This window comes from Salvelinus sp. IW2-2015, linkage group LG32, assembly GCF_002910315.2.
Source record: "Salvelinus sp. IW2-2015 linkage group LG32, ASM291031v2, whole genome shotgun sequence".
Taxonomy (NCBI): domain Eukaryota; kingdom Metazoa; phylum Chordata; class Actinopteri; order Salmoniformes; family Salmonidae; genus Salvelinus; species Salvelinus sp. IW2-2015.
Genome location: NC_036871.1, coordinates 3,486,616 through 3,509,293, shown reverse-complemented (window position 1 = coordinate 3,509,293; position 22,678 = coordinate 3,486,616). Strand labels below are relative to the sequence as shown.

General features: G+C 42.4%; 2 protein-coding genes across 12 annotated transcripts in view; one reads left to right on the top strand and one right to left on the bottom strand.

Annotated features, from left to right (window-relative positions):
* Positions 1-1,338: 1,338 nt before the first annotated feature.
* si:dkey-154p10.3 (zinc finger protein 84) lies at positions 1,339-14,041 on the bottom strand. Of its 3 annotated transcripts, none has more exons than XM_023977301.2 (8): positions 13,805-14,041; positions 12,808-13,345; positions 11,936-12,623; positions 9,869-9,965; positions 6,332-6,532; positions 3,137-3,270; positions 1,922-2,045; positions 1,339-1,725 (listed from the first exon to the last, which is right to left on the bottom strand). In XM_023977301.2, exons 1-8 carry the CDS (start codon positions 13,819-13,821, stop codon positions 1,518-1,520), a joined length of 2,007 nt encoding a protein of 668 aa, XP_023833069.1. In that variant the 5' UTR covers positions 13,822-14,041; the 3' UTR covers positions 1,339-1,517. The 3 variants fall into 3 exon arrangements, with proteins under 3 accessions (XP_023833069.1, XP_023833071.1, XP_023833070.1); XM_023977303.2 differs by having other exon boundaries at positions 13,721-14,040; XM_023977302.2 differs by having other exon boundaries at positions 13,758-14,040.
* Positions 14,042-14,121: 80 nt separating this feature from the next.
* The window catches only part of LOC111956737 (serine/threonine-protein kinase PRP4 homolog), a 30,787-nt gene continuing 22,230 nt past the window's right edge, over positions 14,122-22,678 (top strand). For all 9 annotated transcript variants that reach the window (XR_011474616.1, XR_011474610.1, XR_011474615.1 and 6 more), the window contains exons 1-6: positions 14,122-14,219; positions 14,699-15,853; positions 16,570-16,707; positions 20,065-20,205; positions 20,621-20,702; positions 20,943-21,150. Coding sequence is in view for 2 of the 9 variants with exons in the window: in XM_023977298.2 (XP_023833066.1) it covers positions 14,167-14,219; positions 14,699-15,853; positions 16,570-16,707; positions 20,065-20,205; positions 20,621-20,702; positions 20,943-21,150 (1,777 nt within the window). In the remaining 7 variants the exon portion in view is untranslated. The remainder of the gene's footprint in view (positions 14,220-14,698; positions 15,854-16,569; positions 16,708-20,064; positions 20,206-20,620; positions 20,703-20,942; positions 21,151-22,678) is intronic.

Here is a 22,678-nt window from a genome sequence, read left to right as displayed (position 1 = left end):
CAGCGTTATAATGGGTGAGGGATAACTAAGGTAGGCTGAACAGCCAAACTAATGGGACTTAAGGGACTGTGAGGGAGAGTCAGGTAGAGAGGAGGAGCAGGACGGACTTTTTTACAGGCCTACTGCAAAGAAAATGTATGTTTGGGAAAGTTGAGGAGAGAAAGTGCATTCGTGTGATCACTTTTGGCCGGTTATGATAACATTGTTGCACTGATGCATTGCAAATGGTGGCACAGGACATACAGAGATGAACACAGTGAAAAAGCAGACCCAATGGAATTGACAACCATTACAAAAATGGAAATCACTTGCAAACCATCTAAGCAATGAGGCAATGACATGCTGTAAAAGATGTGCAGGCAAAACTGAGTTTGTTGAATTACTACATTTAAGTATGAATTACTATATTATTTCTCATTGGGCCTACATTTAGTTTGAAGTATTATTTGCAGTTGTCACTATGACAATGAGCACACACTGTAAACACTGAATGGTCTGAACCAGTATCTGTGAGTTAGAAACCTCATGAATGGTCTTGTTAGCACCTTATTAATAGGCAGCTTGAAGTAGGATACGTTGATCAGTTGATTGAAAGGGTAGGACTGTAGAACGATAAATGATCAACTTTCCTTTAGTGTGGATGCTCACCAATGTTTTACAGTTACTGTATGTAGCCTATAGTTGATCATTAGTTGTCGTTATAGTTATTGGCTTGCTGGATAGCCCAGGCCTTAACTACACAACACTGACTTTTATTCTCCTAAAATTGATTTTCAAATCATTTACTCTGGCAAGTTTGGCACCGGCGCGCTGCAGTAGAGAAGTAAAGTGGAAGTCGAATCCATCACTTCTGTCATTTGGTTGTGCTCATAGCAATGTTCGAAAATGGGGTGGATTTGAGCTTAAAAATGACATTTACATGTCGGTTATGCCCGGAAATGCCCTTGTCTGGAGCAAAGGATCCCAATTTCAAACTCTCCAAAAAAGTGTTTCAAATTCAAAAAACTGGCAATAATGAATATTAAATGAAAAAGGATTGTATGTAGTTTCTTTCAATAGTCCTCTCTGACTTTAAATAATATCTCTCTCAAAACTGTGATTCCTAAAAAATGTGTCCGGGGATTTGGTCAACTCCGTCAGATTTGTCTAAAATCCTACATTTATCAGGAATGAGCAGGGTCAGCTACACCATAAGGACCCCTTCTCCAGCCACCCTGTTCTCTCTTCTCCTGCACGGCAAGCGGTACCGATTCAACTTCATAAACTTCACAGAAAATTCTTAGGTTATTACTATGTAATTACCATTTCATTTCTAAAGAAATATCAACTATTGTGAGGTGTAGTAAAATAAATGTGCTTGTTTAATATGATTAAAGACACATTTCCATTCAAGACCAGGGTCATGGTCCATTAGGCCACGCAATGGAAAAGGAAGTCCAGGTAGTCCCTCTCAATCAGTCAGTTTTCTTTCGTTTGGTGCCTACTGAACATGACCCAGAGAAAGTTATTTGTCAGGATTACTGGACCCTTCCTGCAGAGATAGAGGTTTTGGGACGTTTGGGTGTCCTTGGTCCCAATACGTGGGATGGTTCAGAAGAGTGGTGCTTGCGCACATGGCGCAGCAGCAGCTGGCGGTCCGGTGTAGCGTACGGACAGAGGTGGCAGGGGAAAGACTCGCCTGTGTGGTGGCGTCGTGCGTGGAGATCTAAGCTCTTTTTCTGGATGCTACAGAAAGATTGAAAGAGAAAAAGAGGGAGATAGTCAGACAGGGAGGGAGAGAGAGAGCTAACTTAGTGTGGACAGTGTGGGAGACTGGCGAGGGACACAGAGGCTGCCATTGAGGAGTAGACAGAGACTTAGAGACTTAGCAAACTATTAACATGAACTCTAAACATACATTAGTGTGTGTGTGTGTAGTTACCTGCTGTATGGACAGTACTGGCAGCAGTAGGGCCTCTCCTGTGTGTGCGTGCGGGAGTGTCGGCGCAGGGAGCTGCTGTCGATGGAGGCGTAGGGACACTGAAGGCATTTGAAGGGCTTCTCACCTACAGGTAGATAGTTGACAGCTCAGATGTCACCAAGACGATAAGGCTTCAATCAGAACCTTTTATCATATATTATTGTCAAACTAAAAACTCTGTACAACATTATTGGTGGGCTCAGAACATTGTTTTTCAGTTTGAAAAGCTGGCTTTTCACTAGTCACTACAGGGGGCCTTTAAGGCAGGTACAACAATCTAAGTGACTGTGGCCCTCAAGGACAGGTTGGGAACTCTGCACCCTGTGTATAGTAGAAAGACATTTTTAAACCCAAAGCTGCTGTAGATAACTGTTTTATTGGGCCAGAGTAGGTAGCTACTTAAAGGGCAATTCCACCACTTTTCAACCTCATTTTCATCATCTTCAGCACAATAACAATTAATATTATGGGGTTCAGTAGCTTTCCAACTATTGACCAAAAAAAAGGTTTTGTTCAGAATTAAACTGCAAATTATTACTCTGTTGCCCAGTGCACCCCAATTCCTAAAAAAATGGCTGCATTATATTGTAAATATTGGTGTCGGCTTTCCTGCATGTTTCTCGGGGGGCCCAATGTTTATCTGGGAGAAACACTGAATTCCCCTAAACATTGTGTTTGTTATGTATATATCATGTCAGTGGAATGGAAAATTAACCTATATGGGATGAACATTCCGGTCTTCAACCTGATGGCATATTATGCAACCTCACTACTGTTACCATGGCCACACAGCTCTCAAAGTCATTGCTGGGAGAGAAGGTGTGGGAAAAGTTCTCTCATAAATTTGGGCCACAGCAACATCCCCCCCGCCCCTTGGTAAGAACCAATGCACAATGGGCAAATAATTGAGTGTCCAGTTACTCCTCCAACAGTGTTCCCGACACTGGATTTTGCATGTCCAGCTATTCTGGACTTGTCTCTTTACAATACAAATGTAACACTCCAAAACGTACACATTTCCCACATGTACAAGTCACACACACACAGTAATATGTGCCTTACTACACAGGTAGAACATTGAGGTACAACAATATAATGAATAACACTAGTGTGTGTGTGTCCTTGTGCTGACTACAGTACCAGCTAGGATGATTGAATATGGTCTAAAAACGTTACCTGTATGAACACGGAGGTGCTGTACCAGTGAGGCCTTGAGCCGGGTGCTGTAGTGGCAATGGGGACACTCAAAGGGCTTGTCCCCCTGGTGGATGCCCATGTGGCGACGCATGGTCAGCTTGGTGGAGAACTTCCTGTCATGGCAGGAAACTGCATTTACAACCTGAGATGCATTTACAACCTGGTCATACTTTAAATAAACTACACGTTATGAAGTCTTTATAAGCACTACATCAATGCTTCAGAAATTGTGTAGACATTAGGCCTTAAAGGTTGTAGTTTGTTTAAAGTGGGCTTGCTCTATGTATCTCTCAAACACACTGTAGCATTTACTTGATATGTGCTGCAACTATACCACCATAAAGTGGCAATGATTCTATGAAAGTTTTACACACAGAATTAGAACACTAGAATGATCATGAACCTTCTTATAAACCACCTTTTCATCCACAGCTTTTATGTGCATAAAGTCATACCATATATATAAAAAAAAAATCATGACAGCTGTGATTTGAAACAGGAAGTTTCAGTACAACTTTGTAAATGACCGACCAGGTCATTTGTTCGTTTGACATGGTGGAAACTTTTTGTGTTGGTAAAATTAATTATGCAAGAAATGTCAGTAGAAATGCTTTTATGCGCAAATATTGATATAATAACCATCATATCAAAGTAAACTTGGTGTCACGCGATGACATGTCCTCCCACTACAACTCGTCGGGAAAGCATGCTGTTTACTAGGCTACAGATGTAATAAGTTATGATGAACTGATGTGCTTGATGCTCAAAATATTGAGGGTTTTATTCTGGTGACATGATGATCGATGCTTGGCAAATTAAAATATTATCKTAATAATCTCATAATTTAGACTGGCCTACCTGCACTGTATCCATTATTGTCTAGAGCAGGCACATTTGCTATTTAACCCAAAGGTTTTTGTGAGACAACTCAGAGTGAGTGGAGTGGAAAATGTGATGGAAACACATTTTAGATTTTTATTTGGATCATTACTGAAAAAATTACTTTGTGCACTACGCCATCACGCTGTCACGTCCGTCGTTAGAATGAGACCAAGGCGCAGCGTGGTATGCGTACATTCTCTTTTAATGAATGAACACCGAACAAACCAACAAAATGAACAAACGAAACGTGAAGCTATACAAAATAGTGCTGACAGGCAACTACACATAGTCAAGATCCCACAAACACAAATGAGGAAATGGCTACCTAAATATGATCCCCAATCAGAGACAACGATAAACAGCTGCCTCTGATTGGGAACCATATCAGGCCACCATAGAAATCCAAAAACACCTAGATGACCCACCCAAGTCACTATCACGCCCCAACCAACACAGAAAAAAACAGCTTACTATGGTCAGGGAGTGACACACGCACTGATTTTTATCCGCACAAAGTCCGTTTGGTGGAGACACCACTGGTGAAAATTACTTTTTTTTTCTCTTAATGGAGATTTTTGAATATTCGCATTAAAATCTGTCGCCAATTGGATGGAAACCTAGCTACTGATGCGGTAAGGTCAATGGAACTCGATCCAAACAATGGAAAGATTTGACGAATATCCACTTTGTTAAAATCAGATTTGTTGAACGTGCAACAATCTGGCATCCTTCTATCCGCCATGGTCTCCGTTCCATTGACCTCTTTACCGCATCTATGATGGTATGAAAGGTCAGCCATTTTGGCACGGGAGTTGTTCAACCATGGTTTGCCAGTGCTGTGCTAAGAATCTTAAAATTCATAGTTTTACACTATGAATGTTTGTTAGCTAGCTAGCCATCCAGTTTTAAAGGAACAATACCATAAATGTTTCTAAATAACTGCCAATATGCCAACATTCCATTTCTACAAAACCTGTATAAACAGTATTTTTAATTGACAACATTTTCGATTGACAATTTTTTGACAATTTCTGATATCACATGTAGGGCCGTATTTTACTATATACCCGTATTGATGCAAGGACCGGTTTGGGTTTTTACTTATTAACCTTCTATAACGGTATTTGAATGTTTGGTTTGTTAAATGTGATACGCCGTGTGTAACATCCATTTGTAGTTTACTCCGCTACTTGAGTAATCGTCATCTCTCTCGCACTCACTCAGTCAGTCACTCACTCCACACAGACCTAGTCCCACCCCGTCACAAGGAGCGCTCTACCAGTCCTGGTGGATGCCTAAATCAGCATGTTGTTTGTGCAACAGTATCTGCTAAATCAAAGAGGAATAAGCGAAGCATGAATATGTTGGCTACATGAATAAAGATTTAATGTAGCCAAAGATTATAGGGTCCCCTAAGAAACACTGCACATCACTTTGGTTCCTACCCTGTCACAATAACTCGTCCATGGCATTTTCATTTGTTGTCATGTCAAACAACACTGTATTCAAAGTGCCCACTATTATTTTATATTCTAACTATAGACTTATAAAACATTATATTGCCATGATTCCAAAAGTTCATCCAAGTGTTTTGATCTAAATCACAATTGCAACATTTGGTTAAAAATAAGGCCTAGTTTTTTTTGCCCATATCGTGGCAGTGTGGAAATTATCTCAAATGAGTGCAGGAAATGAAGAAATTGATGGAAAGGCAGGAAATTATTTTAGGTTGAAGTTGAATTGAACAGTATAAAACAATCAGAATGGAGAAAGACCCATTGAAATAATTTAGAATATATGTGTTGCCACCCTAGGGTCACGTACTACTCATAAAGCAAATGTAAAACTTTTATTAATCAAAAACATAGAATACTGTCAAATATAGTCATACCGTAAAAAATTGAAAAATACCATATGATATTTTGAGCATATCGCCCAGCCCTAATCACATGCCTGCCTTTTATTTTCCTGCATAAGTAAAAGCAGGAAATGCATCACCTATGCCTCTACTGCCATTCATTCATATTAGACTGGTTTGGATTTCTCCCTGACCACAATGGCTGCCATTTTCAGACCATTCTGGAACTTTGAGGGGTTTAATTTAATAGGATCTCTATGGTTTTACGGCCTAGTTTTAGTGGCAAATTTATTTTGAAAGTGTATATGGTACTGAAAACACACAGAAAAGTAAATAAACAAACAAAGCCTCTGCAATACTCATATCTTCCACAACAAACTGTACTCTGACCCCTTGTGGTAAAATATGTTACTGACACTTCTGAGTGACTGTACCTGTTGCAGAGGGCACAGCAGAACTCTTTCCTCCCTTTCCTCCTCACCGATTCCTCCGCTTTCTGCCCTTGCTCCTCTCTGCACTCCTCTCCGTCCTTACTTCCCCTCTGCTTCTGCCTCCACTTATTCCACTTTTCTGGCTCCACTCCTTGCAGGTCTTGTGGGTAATTGCTTTCGTGGGTGAACTTCCTCAAAGCACACCTGCGAGTTGGAGAGGGCACCGTTAAATGGACAATCTGCACTTAAACAACAACAAATCGGTCACGACGCCATTGTTGTTTTGGTAAACAGCTGAGGGATGGATGGGTTGTGGAAATATAACCAGTCTCAAATTCATAAAGACAGCCATTAATGCAAGGGCTGACCATCCATGAGATCAAACTTATAGTTTTAACCATTTGAGGCTATAAAGTGTTTGTTATAAAAAAGCTCACAGGGCATTCAGGAAGTATTCAGACCCCTTCACTTTTTCCACATTGTTACTTTACAGCCTTATTCTAAAATGGATTCAATAGTTTTTTTCCTAAATCAATCTACACACAATACCCCATAATGACGAAGCAAAAAAGTTGACACCTGATTCCAGGGTTTTTCTTAATTTTTTACAATTTTCTACATTGTAGAATAATAGTGAAGACATCAGAACTATGAAATAAGACATATGGAATCATGTAGTAAGCATAAGTGTTAAATCAAAAAAATATATATATTTGAGATTCTTCAAAGTAGCCACCTTTTGCGTTGATGACAGCTTTGCACACTCTTAGCATTCAACCAGCTTCATGAGGTAGTCACCTGGAATGCATTTCAATTAACAGGTGTGACTTGTTAAAAGTGAATGTGGAATTTTTTCCTTAATGCGTTTGAGACAATCAGTAGTTCTGTCAAGGTAGGGGTGGTATACAGAAGATAGCCCTATTTGGTAAAAGACTAAGTCCATATTATGGGAAGAAAAGCTCAAATAAGCAAAGAGAAACAACAGTCCATCACTACTTTAAGAGATAAAGGTCAGTCAATTTTCAGTTGCAAAAACCATCAAGCGCTATGATGAAACTGGCTCTCATGAGGACCGCCACAGGAAAGGAAGACCCAGAGTTACCTCTGTTGCAGAGGATAAGTTCATTAGAGTTACCAGCATTAGAGTTATTGCAGCCCAAATAATTGCTTCACAGAGTTCAAGTAACAGACACATCTCAACATCAACTGTTCAGAGGAGACATTGTCAAGCAGGCCTTCATGGTCCAATTGCTGCAAAGAAACCACTACTAAAGGGACTCCCGAGTGAAGCAGCGGTCTAAGGCACTGCATCCTCAGTGCTAGAGGCATCACTACAGACCCTGGTTCGATTCCAGGCTGTATCACAAACGGCCGTTATTGGGAGTCCCATAGGGCGGCGCACAATTGGCCCAGCGTCGTCCGGGTTACGGTTTGGCCGAGGTAGGCCGTCATTGTAAATAAGAATTTGTTCTTAACTGACTTGCCTAGCTAAATAAAGGTAAAAAAATAAGAAGTAGAAGAGACTTGCTTGGCCCAAGAAACACGAGCAATGGACATTAGACCGGTGGAAATCTGTCCTTTGGTTTGATGAGTCCAAATTTGAGATTTCTGTTTCCAACCACTGTGTCTTTGTGAGACGCAGAGCGAGGTGAACAGATGATCTCCGCATGTGTGGTTCCCACCGTGAAGCATGGAGGAGGAGGTATGATGGTGCTTTGCTGGTGACACTGTCAGTGATTCTGCAGCAATACGCCATCCCATCTGGTTAGCGCTTAGCGGGACTATCATTTGTTTTTCAACAGGACAATGACCCAACACCTCCAGACTGTGTAAGGGCTATTTGACCAAGGAGAGTGATGGAGTGCTGCATCTGATGACCTGGCCTCAACAATCACCCAACCTCAACCCAACTGAGATGGTTTGGGATGAGTTGGAACGCAGAGTGAAGGAAAACTAGCCAACAAGTGCTGAGCATATGTGGGAACTCCTTAAAGACTGTTGGAAAAGCATTCCAGGTGAATCTGGTTGAGAGAATGCCAAGAGTGTGCAAAGCTGTCATCAGCTACTATGAAGAATATAAAATATATTTAGATTTGTTTAAAAAAAACTTGGTTACTATATGATTTGATCTCTTCACTACTATTCTACAATGTAGAAAACAGTCCAAATAAATAAAAACCCTTGACTGAGTAGGTGTGTCCAAACTTTTGACTAGTACTGTAAGTATTCAGACGCTTTATTCAGTACTTTGTTGAAGGACCTTTGGCAGCGATTACAGCCTCGAGTCTTCTTGGGAATGACAAATTTGGCACACTTGTATTTTTTAGGGTTTCTCCCATTCTTCTCTGCAGGTCATCCTTCTCAAGCTCTGTCAGGTTGGATGGAGAGCATCACTGCAGAGCTATTTTCAGGTATCTTCAGAGATGTTCGATCGTGTTCAAGTCCGGGCTCTGGCTGGGCCACTCAAGGCATTCAGGTTTCGTCAGACMAGAGAATCTTGTTTCTCATGGTCTGAGAGTCCTTTAGGGGCCTTTTGGCAAACTCCAAGCGGGCTGTCGTGCCTTTTACTGAGGAGTGGCTGGCCACTCACCATAAAGGCCTGATTGGTTGAGTGCTGCAGAGATGGTTGTCCTTCTGGAAGGTTCTCCCATCTCCACAGAGGAACTCCGGAGCTCTGTTATTAGTGACCATCGGGTTCTTGGTCACCTCCCTGACCAAGGCCCTTCTCCCCCGATTGCTCAGTTTGGCCGGGCAGCCATCTCTAGGAAGTCTTGGTGGTTCTAAACTTCTTGGGGAACTTCAATGCTGCAGACATTTTTTTGTACCTTTCCCCAGATCTGTGCCTCGACACAATCCTTTCTCGGAGCTCTATGGAAAATTCCTTCGACGTCATGGCTTGGTTTTTGCTCTGACATGCACTGTCAACTGTGGGACCTTATACAGACAGGTGTGTGCCTTTCCAAATCATGTCCAATCAATTTAATTTACCACAGGTGGACTCCAATCAAGGATGATCAATGGAAACAGGATGCACCTGAGCTCAATAAAGGTCACAAGGCTCTGAATACTTATGTAAATAAGGTATTTATGAAATTTCATTTATAAAAAAATGTTTAAACTGTTTTCAGAGACAAAAGTTATATTCTTCACTAATCAATGGGTATACAGTATATCGTTACCAAGTATATTATCAAGTCCAAAATGGTTGTACCAATAGCAGATTGCCCCTTTAATGGTCAAAGACGTATGGTTGAGATCTCAACTGTGTTCAAAGACCAACTTGTGAAAATTCATCCAAATAGATTTTATACAGTATTCCCATTAAAATTCTTTAAAAAGTCAAATTTGATTGAGCCATTGTGCCATGTCTAATCATTGATTACTTCACAGAAAAGAGGGAAGAAGGATGCATTTTTATGAAATTCAAATATGGCATATGTCCAGACCAAATGCTTTTAAATATTTTGGGTGCACACAATGAGTAGGTTGGTTTGTTGCTCTGAGACTATGGCGCAGGAAGGGAACAGGTAAACTACTTACACAACATGGGTACTCAGTCCATCCGGGTTTGTCAGTCTGTCCCCAAAGGCTTTGTGCTCTGAGAGAATGTGTTTGTGCAGCTTGTCCCACGACTTATCTGAAAGACAGACAGAGATGGGACAGCTGGGTAAAATTTGTATCATCTATATTAATGTTAATGTGTTCATCCCTGAATAGGGTTGGAAGGCTGCTGGTAATTTGGGGAATTAAAGACGCACTCCTGATTTTCCTTTCGAAAAACAATATCCCAAGAATAAATACAGTACTGTACACACACACAGGGTAAAATAGTTTTTTTTTTTTTTGATTGAATGTCCTTCTTGAAGCTTGCAGTTCTAGTTCTGATCGTGGTATCGTCGGTCCCCACCCTTTCTTGCGGGAACAATTAGCTTGAGTCGTCAGGCAATGGTTTGGAGGGCTACTCCGATCCAGACTCATTGCGGAGAAGAAACTAATGTACGTGAGCGTGGCTTTTAGTCGGAGCAAGGAGTGTGGGTAGCCAGTCAACCCAAACCAATGGCCAGTATACAGTATCAGTTCTCTATGTTTGACAAGTTGTATGAGGCTGCGACTCAGAGCATTGTTTATTCATACTATGTAATGTATTCAGTGTATTATGTGATGTTTTWGTTTTTTCCCCCTGATCAGAGAAATTAGCAATTGAAGACGCTTGCATTTCCCCCCAAAATTAAGTGAAAGTACCAGCTACCTGGCTGTTCCTGCTTTCATCCATTTTGCTGGTCTCTTGTGTTATCAAATGTATCACAACATTTTCTCTGCAGCTTTGGCTAGAAAACCAATAGCTTTTTGTGTGGTTATCCTCACAAGTTAAGCCAGTCCCCCATGAAAGCAATTCAGTTTGTCCTTCTCTTAGCAACCCAACTCTCCTTGAATAGTCCAACATGTGGCAGCTCTCTGAGGGCTATGCCTATGGTGCAATTACCATATGAAGCCCAAAAATGTGATGGAGAAATGGGTTATTGACTAAACACAACCCAACACCATTACAAAACACTATACAGTGTAGTGTGTGTTTGGGACTTTTACCATTGAAAACCCTTAGAGACCATAACATAACTGCTGTAGCCTAACTGTTTGCTTGTTCAACAGGAATGGTCTAACAACTAATCCAGGCCTTTTTTGAAGGGAATAAACCACACACAGGGGCAGTTTCCTGGACATAGATTAGGCCGAAGAGAAGGACAAACTGAATTGCTTTCATTGAGTACTGGCTTGAATTGTGAGGATGATCACAATTTATTTTCATCATGCACAAAAGCTATTGGTTTTCTACCCAAAGTTGGAAAGAAAATGTTGTGATACATTTAATAAACACAAGAGACCAGCAAAATGGATGAAAGGGTGTGGCAATAGCATGAACAGGAGCATCTGGTGGGTAAAACCTGGTACTTTGACACTTATTTATAGGGGAAAATGCAAGCGACTTCAATTAATACTCTCTCTGAATGGGCAAAAACCATCACCAACAATACTCCAAGCCGCAGCTTCATACTACTTGTCAAACATAGAGAACTGATACTGTATACTGGCCGTTGGGGTAGGCGGCTTAAAACAWWTTTTTTTTTAAGTCTTACGCATTGTTAGGATGAAGTTTTGTCCAAATCAGATGTTACGTACTATATTTATCGAATGTTATCTGAATCCTATAAATTAAAATTGCCAATTTGGGTGCAATCAATTAGATTACATTTTTTAGAGATGAAATTATATTTTAACAAAACAATATTGCAGAAATGCATATCTTATTTGTTTCTATCTACAGAAACAATTTCAGAACAATCTTAGATGTTAGATGTCAAACTCCTCGTGTTTTTTGGTGGAACGACCCCAGAGATAATTACAGACACCTGTGATAATATGTACCCAAAAAGGCAACCAGATGTCACCTGATAAAATAAAAAAACTTGACAGATACCAAAATTCGAGTAGTTTACTGGTAAAGATTCCAGTAATAAACCCTCCCTTTGCAACTCTATCCCGAAACAATTTCAATGTTAGGTGGAATAGTAGGGTAAAATTGGAATAAACACTGAAACAGGTCCTCACCACTGTAGTCACAGTGCTGGCACGTGAAGCATTCTTGAGGACTCCGCCGTTGACTGTGGTGCCGCCGCTTATGTGCATCCCGGGACTTAACACTCCGGAACTTCCGGAGACAAACCTGGCAACCATGGGGCCTGGTGCCCCTATCTTTCTCTTTTTTTCCCCGCCGCATCCTCTTCCCGTGGGCCCTCCAGTGGCGCTCCATCTCCCCCCACACGGCCGACGTCCAGCCACACTGAAGGCACTTGAAGCCCCTGTCCCCGTTGTGACATTTAAGGTGGACCTCAAGCAAGTGTCTAGAGGTCAGGGTGGCACGGCAGAGGACACAGAACAGTGACCTCCGCTGCTTGGGGCCATGAGGAGGGGACTGCTTTCCCTGGGACTGGGGCATTTTGTCATCCATCTTGTCATCCAAGGAGGTGTCTGACTCCAAACCCTCTTGCCCGATGGGAGTTGAGGGAAGCTGGGTACCCGCTCTGTCTGAGAGGCCCTTGTTGGCTGTGGAGATGCGACAGAGGCCCAGGGTCATGAGGTGAGCTGACTGGGCCATCTCATCATCCTTGGCCTCGTTTATCACCACCGAGCCCATTGGACACGACAGGTTGACGGAGTCGGCAGCGTCCAATCGGAACACGCTCTCCTCTTCGTCCTCCTCACCATGTCTCTCATCCTCCTCAAACAAAGTGCTCACCTGTATAGGACCAGAGCAGGATAAACAAAACTGATTCTCAGCTACAAATCTGAGTATATATTGCCGACATAGAATTGGAAATTACTAGTCCACCTTTCTATCCTATAGTGATAAATCCACTCAACTGGAATTTTCACTGCATTTGAAACACACATTTTCCCCCCTAGTTAAACTTCTCTCTTACCTCACAGGTCTGTGCAACGTGGAGACTCCCGTCCGAGTTGGAACTCAGGGCCATGTCACATGACCGGGGACTGATATTGGGCAGCATGCCGTACATGGGCAGCAGGAAGGACATGCGCTCCAAGCCCATATGATCCATCTGGTCAGCATCCTTTGAGACGGAATGGAGGTCATCCTCCAGGTTGTAGCCTGGGGAGCCATTTTGGTCCAGTTCATCATCATCTTCTCTGTCAACTCCCACCCCTACCTCAAGGCCATTGTCCTTCTCAAGACAGGGAAGACCAGGGCAGGAGGAGGCTCCTAAATCGTGCCTCTCCAGTACGTGTGTTTGGATACTGCCTTTTAGGCCACTGGTGAACTGGCACACTCTGCAGCGGTACACTTCAACCAGGAAGGCTTCGACTAAGGAGGCCACTTGGGCCTCCAGCCCCTTAGCAGTGACACAGTACAAGGAGGTGACCGTCTCTTCTGGAAGGTGTAGTGTGACTGGCCTGATGTCCTGGAAATCATAATTGACTGGACTCATCATCTGGGTTGAGCTAACATGGGGAGACAGAGGGATTGCATGAGATTAGCATAACTAAAATGTTGGGGATGCAACATTAGCTTCGTTTGAACTACACTTGTCCAAGCCATACTCCGATTAAGCAAGATATTCTGTATTCAAGAGACATAATGAAGAGAAAGTCTTGCTTAGTGTCTAACCTTACACTTGTTGACCATGCATAATAGGAAGAACTTAGTCATAGCACTACAAGTCAAGCTGGCTAGCTGTGGAAAATGCATGCATGCGAAACTGAAATCTACAATAAATACTAACACATGCACGTAGGTAGATATTGAAGAACACACACTGAATTTTCTGAAATATGCAACGTTTCTATTTACAACGATAGCTAGTTAGCGTTCATTACGTTTGATAAACATGGAATCGCGCTGAATTAAACTCACTCGTCACCACAGAGCCCAATTCCAGGTAGCTAGCTAGCTAACGTTACCTAGATCTACAGTACATAGCAAGACATATACGACAACAATGTCACATTTATATCAGCGATGAGTTCATGCTGTATGAAATGTAAACACGTCGGAAACGAACTGGATCCCAACATGCCAATGAGCCAACCTGCTGACTTTTTAGGGACCACTGACTGTTAATGGAATAGTTCGTTTCAGTGCAGTAAATTACATAGTCTTATAATTATATAATAGTGTGTAACATCAAAATATAGGCCCAAAGAAGATTCATTATTTCGAAATCTCTTATATAGGGGATACAGACAAAACGCAAAATGGTCATTACTTTACATACAATGCCTTGCCTTGTCTTCCTATCCATTGCGCATGTCCAAAGTAAACAATGAAAATGGCTGCCATGGGTTTCATAACCGGTGACGGCGAAAGAAAACAAGCGTAAGACATTTTTCAAATTGTGTTTTAGGCACGATGTGTAGTTGTCGCGATAGGGTGTCCTGGGGTGGGTCGTAACGAAACATTTGGAAAAGTAATATTGTATATAACAGAGAGCCTGTTTCGGTGCTGTAGCTAACAAACGTGGCTAACTACAGGAGCTAACGTTAGAAGAAATGTGCCATTTGTAATTGAAACTAGCTAACTTAGTTATATAGCTAGATGTTTAACGTTATTTAGGTAGGTAGTTAGCTACATAACGTTCTTACAAGTCAATGTCAGTTATGAAACTCGGAGAAATACCGGTTAGACTAATTGAATCCGGTGTGGGTCCCCAAGGAAAGGTCTGAGAAACACTCAAGTTGCACCACTAACGTTAGTAGTTGTGGAATAAACCAGCAATAGTTGTCAAATTAACCAATTATAATAGACCTTCCCAGTTGACTAATCATTACCCTTTCCTATATCTTTTTTGTTCGCAGGGGAGAGGATGCAGAGAGCTCAGAGAGGAGTGGCAATGAAGAGGAAAATGAGGACCTGTCAGGTGAAGAGGAGGAAGAAGGAAGTGCCGGGAAGGTCGAAGCCGGTTCGTTGAAGCTCCGCGTCGCCGTGAGCTCGGCCAAGACCAAGAAGAAGAAACACAAGCACCGCAGCAAACACAAGCGACAGAAGCACGTCTCCCCAGAGGACAAGGAGCGGCGCCACGGGCACCGGCACAAGCACAAGAGGCACAAGCGTAAAGACAACCCCTCGACCGATGTCTTCTCAAACTGTGGGGATGACGACGCTTCCCTGTACTCCTCTGCCAAGCAGCCAAGACTGGAAGATGATGAGATGGCACTTCTGGAGGAGCTGGAGAAACAGAGGGCCCTGATACAAGCCGAGCTAGATGGTGAACTGACTGAGGGGGGCAGGGAGGTACAGTCGGACATGGGGCTCATACTCCAGGGCTACCACTCTGAAGAGGAGGAGGATGGGGAGATTCAGGTGGAGAGGGAGCGCAATGGGCAGCACTGGTGTATAGGGGCAACAGGTCCCGGGTCCGGCTCAGGCTCACAGACCGCTAAGGACACCTGTAGAGGACGACGAGAGTCGACGGATGCCGGAAAAGCTAAGCAGATCAATCCCAATAAAAATGCCAGGAAGAGCAGGACAGACGGGAAGACCAAGGATCGGATGAGAGGACGGAGCACGTCCAGGGATAGAGACAGCAGAAGACATTCCAGGAGTTCAGAGTGCTTTAGGTCTCCTCCTGGCACTAGCAAGCAGCCTTCCCCACCGGCTCAGAGCAGAGGAGCCCAAAACCAGGAGCCCAGCGGCAGCAACCACAAGTCACCCGAGCACTGCAAGGCTAGGTGGCCAGATAGGGAATGGGACAAGGACAAGAAGGCAACCAAGTCCCCCGCCAAGGATGCTTCCTCTGGGAAGGAGAACCGCTCTCCAGGCCTGCGAGGGAGGCTGCCAGGCCCCGCCCTCCAGCTGCAGCGCAGCACGTCCCCATCACAATGTCACTCATCCTCAGGCCCCCAGGCAGCTGAGCGAAGGGCCATGTCACCGTCACCACCCAGAGGGGGCCACCCATGCTCTCCGGAGAGTCGAAGGAGAGTGATGGACCGAGTGAGACTTCCACCTGGCAGGTGAGATTTTTTTGGGGCCAAATGTCAATTCAAAAACAAACACAGGTGTGTCATAAACATACACACATCCGTCATAAACACACACATCCATTTGTGTTCAATACAGATAAACAGGTGCTATTGTTTTTGAAGAGGAGATGTGTCCTCTCACAACCAGGAACAGAATTCACAAATGAATTTACGGGTTAACATATTGTGACACAACCATCAGCTCACTCTCCTCCCGGGATAGACCATGAGCATTGGAATGGGAAGCCCTGGGGTGTATTAATTAGTGTACACTAACTAAAAAAATTGCAACAGAAAACATTTTGAAACGAAAAGTAGCGCTTATCAGGCAAGTTCAGGTGAGACCTCCCCATTTTGTCCGGTTGCTTCCATTTGGTTTTCAGTGAATACACCCCTAGTAATGTATCGGGAGCAGGATACTTGCAATATCACCGTTATTTCAGATAGACCCTTGACAGCTATCAGCAGAAACAATGCCAATAAGAAAAAACAAGTGCAGATCTTAGTGCAAGAAAGACAAGTACTTAATTGCTATATGGGAGATGGCACTTCACATGTCGTCATGCCACGATATTCCCAAACAAACATAGTCCAGTGTACATCATCCCCACATTGAATCCTGTCCAAATAAAACCAGACCCACTTTAGGTAATGCATGGAGAATATTGAATGTGTAACACCTTATCCTTTTGTCACGTGATCTTCAGGATGTGGAGCCAGGAAGAGGCAGCGGTCCGTATGGACGCCAGCCCGGCCCTAGGCGCCCGGCGAAGGTTCAGCCGCTCACCTTTCAGGCGGAGATCGCGCTCTCCCAGGAGATGCAGCAGGTCACCATTCAGGAGGAGGTGGGTGGAGGACAGGTTCAAAAGTGTTTTTTAGTATCCATATTGGTGCATGTCTCATTATCTGTATAACCACTACCTGTGTTATGTATTTGAGTCTAAAACTACAGATACAGCGCCTTTGGAAAGTATTCAGACCCCTTGAATTTCCCACATTTTGTTACGTTACAGCCTTATTCTAAAATTGATTAAATCTAGAAAAATCTGCTTCTTAGAAATGTTTGCAAATGTATTAAAAATAAACAACAAATGCATTATTTACACAAGTATTCAGACCCTCTGCTATGAGAGTTTGAAATTGAGCTCAGGTGCATCCTGTTTCCATTGATCATCCTTGATGTTTCTACAACTTGATTAGAGTCCATCTGTGGTAAATTCAATTGATTGGACATGATTTGGAAAGGCACACTTCTGTTTATATATGGTCCCACAGTTGACTGCATGTCAGAGCAAAACCAAAGCCATGAGGTCGAAAGAATTGTCCAAGACTCTTCCTAAAGCTGACCGCCTGGCCAAACTGAGCAATCGGGGGAGAAGGGCCTTGGTCCGGGAGGTTACCAAGAACCCGATGGTCACTGTGACAGAGCTCCAGAGTTCCTTTGTGGGCATTGGAGAACCTTCCAGAAGGACAACCATCTGTGCAGCACTATACCAATCAGCCCTGAATGGTAGAGTGGCTAGGCAGAAGCCACTCATCAATTAAAGGCACATGACAGCCAACTTGGAGTTTTCCAAAAGGCACCTAATGGACTCTCAGACCATGAGAAACAAGATTCTCTGGTTTGATGAAACCACGGTTGAACTCTTTGGCCTGAATGACAAGTGTCACATTTCGAAGAAACCTGGCACCATCCCTACGGTGAAGCATGGTGGTGGCAGCATCATGCTGTGGGGATGTTTTCTGGTGCATGGACTGGGAGACTAGTCAGGATCAAGGGAAAGATCAACGGAGCAAAGTACAGAGAGCTCCTTGATGAAAACCTCAGACTGGGGCAAAGGTTCACCTTCAAACAGAACAACGACCATAAGCACACAGCCAAGACAACGCAGGAGTGACTTCGAAACAAGTCTCTGAATGTCCTTGAGTGGCCCAGCCAGAGCCTGGACTTGTACCCGATCGAACATCTCTGGAGAGACCTGAAAATACCTGTACAGCAACGCTCCCCATCCAACCTGACAGAGCTTGAGAGGATCTGCAGAGAAGAATGGGAGAAACTCCCCAAATACAGGTGTGCGAAGCTTCATACCCAAGAAGACTTGAGGCTGTAATCACTGCCAAAGGTGCTTCAACAAAGTACTGAGTAAAGCATCTGAATACTTAGTGGCAAGAAAAGTATGTGAACCCTTTGGAAATACCTGGATTTCTGCATAAATTGATCTGCTTAAACTAATTACACGCAAACAATTATACGTTTTAATGTCTTTATTGAACTCAGCGTGTAAACATTCACAGTGCAGGTTGGAAAAAGTATGTGTAACTGGTTGACCCTCCTTTGGCAGCAATATCCTCAACCAAACGTCTTCTGTAGTTGCAGATCAGACCTGCACAACGGTCAGGAGGAATTTTGGACCATTTCAGCTTCAGTGAAAATAGAAATCTCATTGGTTTATCAAGACCAGTCCCCATGCTTGTCTCAGAGCAGTGTGAAACGGTGCTAAAATAGTTGTAGGCTATTGCTTCAAATCCTATTGCTTCTAACTTCAATATGCTCTTTAAATAAATAGACCTACACCACTTTTAACAGAACATTACTCAACACTAGTGAGACTCATGTCGCCTACAGTATTTCTGAAAATGTGACGTGACTCTCCGTCAATAATCACATAGAGGATATTTCTGATATTTCTTCTAATTCAGTGATATTTATTCCCATATTAATTTGTTATGGATCCATAACTAAATAAACATCGGCATTTTGAAATAGTATTTTTATTTTATTAACGAAAAGATGCTATTATTAGTTACATTGTTTTAGTTTGAACGTGCAGACTGGCACTAAGAACAGCGGGAACGTTTCCCTAGTCTGCCATTATTAGTGCAATGCCCCTTAAAGTGTTGTTCTGTACTACCCAGGGTGGGGGTCCACCCACCTCTCCCTTCCCTATGGCCTAGGTCCGTCTTCTGTGTGCGTATCTGCGGCCCATCCCGTGCCCCCTACCCTCGTGCCTTGAACCTCGCACGCTTTCAGTGGTTACAGCTGGAGAACTGCAAGGCAATCCCATTGTGCGCCACTCGGGAGACATGACAAATATGATCAATATATTGTTCTGCTAATAACAGGGTTAATAATATATCTGTGAGAATATCCGAGGGGCTTTTATATAATTCAAAATTAATAAAAAATAATAATAGTTTTGTCTAAAAAAAATATATATAATAATTTGGAGATTTCGTTTTCAAATAATGTAAAATGAGCCAGAAAAAGGCCATTCTTGAACATGGGGTGAGCCATTGTTACCAATTTGTAAATAAAGCCAGTTTGTTATTTAGAATGATTTATTTCTGTTTTTAGAGGGAGAGAAACCAAAAACCTACAGTCATCTTATGGGTCTCCCAGTCGAGGTTAGCACGGGTATTGAACCAGTATCTGTAGCAGTGTCTTAGACCGTTGCGCCACTCAGGCGCTATACAATGTGACCGGTCGGAAATGGGCTACACTACTACAGTAAGAGCAAAATAATCCTTATAAAATAATAACCTTAGTGTAACAACAGTTTTAGTAAGTAATATTGAAGATGTGCACAATTATCAGTTTCTATTTAGGTTTATGTCGCCCATTCATTGTCAGTTAGAGACACAGTAGGACCCAAAAGCATAATCAGTGCTCTAACTCCCCCTTGTGGTGGTCTGGAGCAATGAAGTGGTGACGCAGGGTACTGTACTAAACCACAAATTGCCTCTAAGTACCGCAGCATAATCGCAAAACTTTTAGTGGAGCAACCACTGTGTGTAAGTGTGACATGTCCATTTTTTTTATAAATTAGCAAACATTTCTAAACCTGTTTTTGCTTTGTCATTATGGGCTATTGTGTGTAGATCGATGAGGAAAAAAATGTAATTGAATCTATTTTAGAATAAGGCTGTAACGTAACAATATGGAAATGTCAAGGGGTCTGAATACTTTCTGAAGGCACTGTAGGTCACTAGTCCTATTTAAATACAATAAAGATTTTTGTAATGGAGAGAATTGCAACTCACAAGTTTTGGGTTATGAGATTTCGATTATAAGGTGTTTTTGTTATTCTTCAAGATTCAATGGTAATAGCTATATCATTAATATAAATGACCATTGAACAGCAGGATGTCTTCCATATTGCACCTGTAAGATGCTCAGGCTTTTTCTTCGCTCTTCTCCATAGGTCGTTGGATCGGTTGGGACGGAGGCTGCGGTGGCGTTCCAGATCCCAGGAGAGGAGATGGAGCCGGGACAGAGAGGACAAGTTCAAGGGCAGCCTCTCGGAGGGAATGAGGGCCGACAAGGAGGACTCTGAAGATGAAGTGTAGGCAGTGCACTAAGGAATTTTAGTTGCTTATACTCCATGAAAGTCATACCTCTGCATCATGTCCCCTAATCCTTTGAATGGGCTTAACGATTATATCATAACATTTGTGGAAACGTAGTCATTTAAGGTGTGTATGTATACAATTATATTTGTGTTTGTGGATACATTTACTACAAAAACAGGAAAATGACAGATCACTTTAATAGGGTATTGCTTACCTCAGATTTTGTCTTAAGTGTTGACTGTATGGTTCATACACATGATTCAACATTAATCAATTTCAGTCTCGTTAAACCACACCATTTTTGTTTTAGGGCAGGCTTTTTGTAGTATAAGCTTTTGTTCATGAGTGTGGGGAGGATGATCACATTGTATGTGTTCGTCGAGAGTTGACGTGGTGTTTCCTGTCCAGGCTGGAAGATTACGATGTGGATGAGGAGGACGAGGAGGCTCTCATTGAACAGAGGAGGCTACAGCGCCTGGCCATCGTCCAGGTGGATGATAAGACCTCAATAATATCATCCTCGATGCACTGACATTACTTTAAACCTCAAACAGCCATTTAATGTCATGATATGCCATTTACCCTGTATTATTGGTTATTGTCATCCACTGCATGCCCACATGGCACACACAGGTGTTTGATTGTTAGTTCATCATGTGTGTACATGTTGGCGTGCCTGTGCTTGGTATTCATGCTTACATTGTGTGTCTATCTGTGTTCCCGTGAACAGAAGTACAAGGGAGGGAACGAGGGTAGTAACATGTCGGCACCATCGGAGCCCGGCAGCCCCCAGAGCAGCCCGCGCAGCCGCTCACCGTCGCCAGACGACATTTTGGAGCGCGTGGCGGCCGACGTCAAAGAGTATGAGCGGGAAAACGTGGACACCTTCGAAGAGAACATCAAGGCCAAGCACAACCTCATCGAACAGGAGAAAGACGGTACACTGGTGTGTATGTGTTCACCAAACCTGTGACAAACTAAGACATATGAAATACTTTCAGATACTTGAGCCACATTTGATTTAGTTTGYTCAGTACAAACACCATGAAGTATGTATTGAAAGTATTTGACATATGCATTTGACCCAGGTGCGTGTGCGTGTTTTTGTGTCATGCTGATAGAAGCTCATGCTGGTACATGAATCAGTAGTGGGGATAGAAACTAGAGGTCGACCGATTTAATCGGAATGTCCGATTTAATTAAGGGCCGATTTTCAAGTTCTCATAACAATCGGTAATTACATTGCACTCCACGAGGAGACTGCGTGGCAGGCTGACTACCTGTTATGCGAGTGCAGCAAGGAGCCACGGTAAGGTGCTAAGCTAGCATTAAACGTATCTTATAAAAAACAATCAATCTTAACATAATCACTACACATGGTTGATGATATTACTAGCTTGTCCTGCGTTGCATATAATCGATGTGGTAACTGTTAATTTATCATTGAATCACAGCCTCATTCGCCAAACGGGTGATTTAACAAGCGCATTTGTGAAAAAAGCACTGTCGTTGCACCAATGTGTACCTAACTATAAACATCAATGCCTTTCTTAAAATCAATACACAGATGTATATTTTTTTAAACCTGCATATTTAGTTAAAATAAATTAATGTTAGCAGGCAATATTAAACTAGGGAAATTGTGTCACTTCTCTTGCGTTCGTTGCACGCAGTCACGGTATATGCAACAGTTTGGGCCGCCTGGCTCGTTGCGAACTAATTTGCCAGAATTTTACATAATTATGACATAACATTGAAGGTTGTGCAATGTAACAGCAATATTTAGACTTATGGATGCCACCCGTTAGATAAAATACGGAACGGTTCCGTATTTCACTGAAAGAATAAACGTTTTGTTTTCGAAATTATCGTTTCCGGATTTGACCATATTAATGACCTAAGGCTCGTATGTCTGTGTTATTATATTATAATTAAGTCTATGATTTGATAGAGCAGTCTGACTGAGTGGCGGTAGGCAGCAGCAGGCTCGTAAGCAATCACTCAAACAGCACTTTACTGTGTTTGCCAGCAGCTCTTCGCAATTCTTCAAGCATTGCGCTGTTTATAACTTCAAGCCTATCAACTCCCGAGATTAGGCTGGCAATACTAAAGTACCTATTAGAACATCCAATATTCAAAGGTATATGAAATACAAATGGTATAGAGAGAAATAGTCCTGTAATAACTACAACCTAAAACTTCTTACCTGGGAATATTGAAGACTCATGTTAAAAGGAACCACCAGCTTACATATGTTCTCATATTCTGAGCAAGGAGCTTAAACGTTAGCTTTTTTACATGGCACATATTGCACTTTTACTTTCTTCTCCAACACTTTGTTTTTGTATTATTTAAACCAAATTGAACATGTTTCATTATTTATTTGAGACTAAATTGATTTTATTGATGTTTTATATTAAGTTAAAATAAGTGTTCATTGTTCATTCAGTATTGTTGTAATTGTCA

What these genes read in the sequence shown, in the direction of transcription:
- si:dkey-154p10.3 (XM_023977301.2), bottom strand. An exon ending in GCACCTCCGTGTTCATACAG is followed by an intron (nt 2,046 to 3,136) that starts GTAACGTTTTTA and finishes ATCTACCTGTAG; the next exon opens with GTGAGAAGCCCTTCAAATGC. An exon ending in CAGTACTGTCCATACAGCAG is followed by an intron (nt 1,726 to 1,921) that starts GTAACTACACAC and finishes ATCTTTCTGTAG; the next exon opens with CATCCAGAAAAAGAGCTTAG.